Source organism: Micromesistius poutassou (genome assembly GCF_964030765.1).
Source record: "Micromesistius poutassou genome assembly, chromosome: 13".
Classification (NCBI taxonomy): Eukaryota; Metazoa; Chordata; class Actinopteri; order Gadiformes; family Gadidae; genus Micromesistius; species Micromesistius poutassou.
Genome location: NC_140283.1, coordinates 17939135 through 17946723, shown reverse-complemented (window position 1 = coordinate 17946723; position 7589 = coordinate 17939135). Strand labels below are relative to the sequence as shown.

The window sequence follows — 7589 nt, the reverse complement described above, 5'->3', positions numbered from 1 at the left end:
GTCTAAGACTGTATCCGCTCGCTCATAGTCATTCCTTACCCGCTGGAATGTTTTCTTGTGTCGTGTAACTTCATTTGTTCACCCTTGGTTCAACCGCGGACGTCCATTCATCTCCTGTGTTCAGCCATGTAAAACAATAAGTGTGTGGTTTTAGTCTAGGGCCCCATGAAAGCTCACAGTTTTCAGTGGTCCATACTATGTGGTCTTGATGTGCGGCGTGACATACAGAGAGAAGAAGGGGAAGAGGAGGAGGAGGCGGAAGAAGAAGAAGAAGAGGGGGTCGAAAAATAAGTGGAAGAAGAAGCAGAAGATGAAGAGGAGGCAGGAGAAGTAGAAGAAGAAGACGGAGAAGAGGTAGAATAAGTAATAGCAGAAGAAGAAGCTAGAGGGGCACTGTTACCATTTGCCCCTCTCTGGGTCAGGAGGCGGGTCCCTATAGGGAGTCACCGAGCGGGGAACGTAACCCCAGTGTGAGCGGGTCCTGGGGGCTGGGCCGGTCGACTCGGTGCACGCTTGGTTCATCAGGAGCCAGGAACACTGCTCAGCATATGGGCCTCATTTACACAGGGTGGTGGGGGGGGGGGAGTATGACTTATGGCCCAAGAAACATATGTAAAATAGATTTAAAATAGATTTACTGCACTTGAATCACAGATTTTGGTAGTTTATTCTTGGACGATTTTGATTGATTTGGTGCCAGAAATAGACATGTCAATCTAATCAAATGGCAAGGAGTAAGAAAGGGGATTGACACTATTTTGTGTGTGTTTGTTTGTGCGTGTGTTTGTGTGTGTGTGTGTGTGTGTTTGTGTGTGTGCGTGTGTGTGTGCGTTTGTGTGTGTGTGTGTGTGTTTGTGTGTGTGCATGCGTGTGTGTGTGAGAGAAAGACAGAGAGAGAGACACAGAAAGACCCACAGAGAGAGGAGGATAGAGAGGAAAACAGAAAGAGAGACAGAGACTTCTTGCACACATCCGTGCACATGGTCGGCAGAACCATGGCAGGGAGCGCGACTCAAAGCAATAGAGAGAGATGAGGGTGACAGGAGAGAAAGGGGGAGAGAGGGAGAGATGGCACGACAACCCATCTACAAAAATAACAAACAAATACACAATCATAGCATCTCCATAGTGGGAGTAGACGCAGAGGTTCAAGCTGGGAGATCAGATGTGTGACGTTTTGCATCGGGCCCTCTGTGGTCCCCTATACATCCTGGGGCCTTATATTCAGCTTAGCCGAAAAAACGCTCCCCAGCCACAGAGAGGATACACGCCTGTTAACCCTCCCCACACACACACACACACACACACACACATGCACACACCTCGCCCACCCCCACCTCACCTTCTCCCTGACCTACACGTGCCGCCCCCCACCCCCCCTCTCCCCTCTCCTCTCCCCTCTCCCCCCTCCACCCCTCACCCATACCGTTGGGCACGATGTGAACCCGGCTATCGGGGGGGAGAATCTGAGCAGGAATGCAGGCTCCTGACAGACACATCTCGCCGGACCCAGGAGGTAGTATGTTCCCCATTAGGGCTCTTCATCTGATAAAGTGTGAGTGCAAGTGAGAAGGCGGAGGGCGCCCGTGATCAATACCCGACGGCTCACTTCATCAGACCGGGGGGTTGGTGGGGGGGGGGAGGGCGTTCGCTGACGTTGACATCGCCGTGCCGTGATGAATCACCGTCGAGGCTGCTGCTGCTGCTGCGGCTCCTCTCCACCTCCACCACCGCCGCGTCTTGGCGTGCGCACGGGTAAGCGCTTCAACTGCACCTCCATCAGGAAGCGGCGGTTCATCGCCCTTGGCTGGGTCGCCGGCCCGTCGTTCATCTGAGACGTCTCTTACCTCAGTATCTGCCTTTCTGTTTGCTCCACATGCTGCACAGCGCGCTCTTCTCTTCTCACGAGTGGACCTGATGTCAGAGCCGTCGTTGGAGGGGAATCGCCATCTGCTGTCCAACGCTGAACACTGCACCACAGACCAAGTGGCGGCATACTGGAGGGGGCAGGGGGTGTGTGTGTGGGGGGGGGGGGGCTGTGTAAGTTTCGGGACGGTGGGGGGGCTTGATAAAAACAAGCTGCTCTCCGTTTTGCGGTTTTTATCCCCCGAAAGTCTCCTCGGTTTCCACGAGCACAGCTGAATGTTTTTAGAGGTTCTTACCCCCGCACGGGACACGCTGGGACATGCAGGGGCACTGGGAGACGAAGCAGGCCCCCCTCTACAGCAGACAGACCCCGTACTGCACTCCGGGCCTTGTGTGCAGCTGGTGGGGATGACACCACAGGCGCAGGGCCTTGCAGGAGTCTCTAGCTGGGGATGCTGTGAGAGCTGAGGGTCGTGGTCTGGCCTGACTCGGGGATCCGGAGGAACCGAACGCCAACCGACCTGGCTGGGGGATCATAGGTAGCGGGGCCAGCAACACGGGACGGGCGTTGTTCCAAGCAGCAGCATGTGTGTTGTTTTCATACGGGGATGTCACGAGACGACGCCTCGCTTTCTCCTGAAGTAACTGGAACTGGGTGAACTCGGTGAACTGCTGCTTCTGCTTCCTAACTCTCGCTAGACCGGCAACGGAAAACAAGTGCATCGGAGTTGACGCTGATCCCTGGTTTGCGTGTGGTTTGTTGTAGACGGTGTACTGGTAGAGTGCTGGAGGTTTTTCAGTGGTGTGCATTCTGGGGATGGGAGTGGCAGGACAGTAGACTAGTTTGTTCCTATAGCAGGGAGCCTACAGGGTTCCTTGTGTTGACTCATGCCGTGGTGCTGCAGTTCCTCAACGTTCAGACCTCCAGGAAGGCCGGTCCCACCGCCATTACTCGTAGCCTATGCATCTCGACTCATGTGGGGGAAAAACATATTCGTTTACACATGAGGATCCTTCTCTCGGTGTGGGTGGGCTTTTTCCTCTGGTCCAATCGGTGGTCTTTCAATCCCGTGCCATCCTCCAATAAATGCTTGTCAGCTCTTATAAGACAACCCAGAGCCCCTTATCCCCGTATGGTGCCATCCAAACTGTTCCCCAATCACACTCCTTAACCACTTAATAACACCAGTTAACACCGTATCTCTCTCTAACCCACGGGTTCTGTTCAGTCAGCCTGTTCGTCGAACTGCGAGGCTCACACACAACGTGGTGTCCAATGGACTCGATTAGGCCCATAAAGATAACCGCTGATGGCAGTGGCTTGACGGATGGCATCGGCCGAGCTGCGTGCCTCGCAGCCGCTCTCAGAGCGATCTGACAGCTGGCAGCCACGGAGACGGGAGCGTAACCACCCTGATCGGTACCAGCTTGCACAGACAGCCGGTAACCAGAACATTCTTTAGACGTTGCATGTTGCAGCGGAGTCACATCATCGCCTCATTAGGGCCCCGTTGTCTTCCCAGAAGTGTGCGTGCTCGAAAACAAATTTGGAGCAAAACAAATTGTAGGCCTACCCCTTGATTATGTTGTGTGATAAATTCGACGGGTTTGAATGTAGGTGCTCACGTCATGTGCGGCTACCGTTGTCGTTTGGCATTTTAATGGCGTTTTAAAGTTCTGACGACCTCTTCTGGCGGAACTATGTATATGCATATATGTATGGGCGGATTAGGCGCATGCGATATAAGCAACCCAATTCAAATCAATGTCGTCGAAGCTGTATTTTGAATACAAATGAACGTGTTGGGAACACAAAAAGACACATGTTTATATGTTTGTGTTCTATTTCTTATAACAAATCACAGATTCTATATCCAAAATGTATTGGCACGTGTAAATCTGTTTTCCTTACAAAAACAAGCAGTGAAAATATCCAAATGAATAACATTGATATTGCATAATTCCCACGGTCACTAGAGAGCATCAACCAGTTTAACCTGGCAATATAATACAATCATTCGGATTTTATAATAAATATATCAAAACCCCTTTTGTAATTACATCCTGATTCCACAAGAAGTGATGTAACAGTGTTTGACCATTGCAAAAATCGATGGATTCATTTTATTCATCCACTCTACATTTCTAGTAGCTGCAAATATGACTTATTGCATCTTGGTTGCTCTCTTGTTGGTATGACCTCCAGTTGTCTACACCTACTGCCGAACAGTCCAGTCGTAGTTAGACATAATAAATTCACATATAGATAAGATGCATTACATGGTGGGCTCATCAGCGTAACAGTCGGTATAAAAAAATGTTGACGACCATCAACCATTGGAGGGGGATAGCAGAATGTCGCCATCTTGTGGATCATTTACAGAGTGACTCTCATCGGAGTCTAGACCATACTGTGACTGTTGTGTTTGGTCCATTCGAAAATGTCCTGCTCGCACACAATGTCCGAGTTGATGAGCAGGTAGCGGTCGCCCACGCAGAAGTGCTTCTGACAGGCGGCACACTTGAAGCACTCCAGGTGGTACACCTTGTCGCGCACGCGCATGGTCATCTCGAATGCCCGGATCCTTTTCTCGCAGGATGCGCACAGGCCGTCCTGACCGAACAGCCTGTTGGGGGAGAAAGGCCAGATTTATAGGTTTATTTGGTTTGTGTTGAACACAAAACACTACTACCGCCAACACTTTCGTTAGATCTCTCGCTTCTGGAACTACACGTGCGCCCTCTGCTGGTGTAATATATAACTTATTTTACACATCTGGACAGTTAATGAAGAGTTTATGGGGAAACTACCACTCTAACGCACTCATCATTTGTGATAGCATCCAAATCCAAAATGATTAATAAACTTTTACAGCCATTAGTCATCAATTTATGAAGATTTCTAGTAGGATTAGTATGGCAATATGGGACTCAAAATGCTATTCACCTTCTATTACATTTTTAGCAACTGGTGCAAAAATGCATTCATTTCTGATGTACTATTTAGTTCTTTATAGCTTAAATCAACTTACAGTGAATACAGGTACCGCTCATTAAGAAGCAGGTATACAGTTAGTTTCTTCTACAGGTACAGTACCCAGGTGCCCTTCTGTCTGGGAGGTATATAGCCTGCACTAGAAGATTCCTACACTATACCCAGAAGGCCTATATAGAAGCTCAGAGCAGGACCTCAGGGGGAGCCTGGCCCGAACACTGACACCAAAGGGGCGAAGTCAGGCCCTGTGTCTTGTTTCTTTCCGTAGATGTTCAACCGAAAACAAACCGCAGATTTAGTAGATAAAGTAGATAAAGCTTTCAGAAGGGGATTTCAATAACTGTGTTTCAACAGTGGCCAGTCTACACGACGTTACACAAATATGAAAGCGCAACAACAACAAAAAACGCCACCCTTTTCACCCAGAGTTGACCTCGTCTGTCTCCCGACTTTAGACGTTCCCCTAACCCCCCCCCCCCCCCTGATCCAGGAGATCCAGGAGGAGACTGGCCTGGGGGCTCACCTGAGGTAGTCCCGGCGACACAGCTTCCTCCCCAGCTTGTAGTAGAGCCGGCGGCCCACCTCGCCCAGCCGGCAGCCGCACAGGTCGCAGCTCAGGCAGTCCTCGTGCCAGTACTGCTCGATGGCCTTCAGGAAGAAGCGGTCCCCGATGCTCTGCTGGCAGCCGCCGCAGGTGAGCAGCGACGGGGGCATCTGGAGGACCTCGTCCACGGGCTCCCTGCAGGGGGAGGGAGGGAGACGGGGGGGGGGGGGGGGGGGGGGGTGGTTGGGGGGGGGAGACACAATGTTTAACAGGGGAATGATGTTGTCACCGTAGTGATCCGGCTGATTCAAGTAGCTATCCGATACAACAATCAATGTATCACTGTACATTCTGACACACGTACTTATTGTCACTGTGGATAAAAGTGTCTGCTAAATGCCCTGAATGTAAATGTGATAATGATTGAATAATTATAATTATTATGATAATACTAACTTTTATTTATGTAGCACTTTTTAAGGGACCCAAGGACACACTTTACCAGAAGCAATTTATTTATCAATAAAGGGATAGAAAATAGTGGATGGGTGGCCTTGGTGAACAGCTACGTTTACAGTTGTTTTTTAAAAGTGTCCATGTTTTGATGTCGACTTATGAACTCAAATTCTGACTTTCTAGCTATTTCCGGTTCATGACCACACATTTGTGGTGCCAAGTAGGCTTACGTCACCGATAATCTAGCATATCATCACAGAGGCTGACGGTGCTGTACATTGGCACATATAATGTGAAGCTTAACCATGTCCATGAAATCAAGTTCTCCAAATGTCATAGAATAACCTTCAGGCTTGATGTAGTAATGCCTTAGTAATAAGTTGGCTAAAGTTGGTATTTGTAGTCTACGACCACTTGAGGGAACCATTTCATCTCGTTCAGCACTTGCTTCAGCTCTCAGAGATCTCTCAAACAAAGGCTACAAGATAGGCTAATACAAACACGAAATGTTAAATATTTGCAAGGCAAACGCAAATGCAATGCAAATTAATTCTTTGACAATGGCTTATTTCCATTCTCCGTTCTCATGTCACTCATTCTAAAGTCAAATGTCGGAAACTTTATGCATTCCCTGAAATGATACTTGCTGTGGGTAAAAACGAAATCGTTTTTAATTTCTTGCAATTGTAAGTGCTTGTCACTTGTTTCTATGAACATCTTTACTGTACCGACAGCGATACATTGTTTCTCTTTCTTCTGACAAATTTAAGTCGCTTTGGATAAAAGCGTCTGCTAAATGCTGCCGCAATAAACCTGCAGCAGCCCTGTTCTCATGAAATGCATGCATGGCAAAAAATACACTGTGACCCAGAACAGAATACTTACTCGTTTGCTTCCATCGTCTTTCTCTCTATCGTGGATGACATTATTCCAGAATGGAACAAAAACCGACCCGATTTCGATGAAGCGCACGTTTCAGATTCCAACAGTCAACTCTTATCTGCGGGGTGTGAGCGCTCAGTGGGGGGCGGCGGACTGAGACGTCCCACGACCGTCACCGCACCTGTTCAGACGCCCGCAAAACGGAACTTCACCGTAGGCCTATGTCTGTCGTTAAATTATATTATTTCATTGAGTGCTCCGAGTCGACGGTGTCCCAGTACAAGGTTAAACTTGGTCGGCTGTGATACTGTATCCTAAACGGATGACGGAGGTCGTTTCCAGAGCCAATAAAGCGTGATCACATGAACCATCCCAGTGTAGCCCAATATAATATCCAACAGCTACTTTGACAACTATGTTGATCCTTCACGTCCATTTAATCCGATTAAAAAAGACCCCTTGCGTAGACCTAGGGGTTTCAGGGCGTCTCTGTCTTCCCCAGTTGCCTGCAGAAGGGCTCATCCAAATTAAGAGACGATCGCCGTTATTGTGCAGCATCGCGTTTAAATACACACCCCCCCTTCGGCCCCTGCTTTCGTTTCCCTCTTCCTGCTCACGACTGTTTGACAATGGGAGGAAATTGTTCTTAAAGCGACAGATAACGACAAGCGGGGTGCACGACTCGCTCGTTCACGCGACTCGAGTCGTGAGCAGAACGCATGGGGGGAGCATTGTGCTCTAACATGTGGTCAACACAGGATTAACATGGGCATTTCAAACGTCTTTCCTCGACCCTGACACTTAGATTATACCAGAGACGATAAAGTCTTTATATTTGTATCATGT

The 7589-nt window shown here is 48.9% G+C and overlaps 1 protein-coding gene across 1 annotated transcript; it reads right to left on the bottom strand.

The window, feature by feature from the left end:
* Positions 1-3730: 3730 nt before the first annotated feature.
* Positions 3731-7322, bottom strand: lmo2 (LIM domain only 2 (rhombotin-like 1)). Its single transcript, XM_084476992.1, has 3 exons — positions 6747-7322; positions 5385-5600; positions 3731-4493 (listed from the first exon to the last, which is right to left on the bottom strand). The coding sequence occupies exons 1-3, from the start codon at positions 6785-6787 to the stop codon at positions 4268-4270; spliced, it is 483 nt and encodes a 160-aa protein (XP_084333118.1). The 5' UTR covers positions 6788-7322; the 3' UTR covers positions 3731-4267.
* Between the last annotated feature and the right edge of the window lie 267 nt (positions 7323-7589).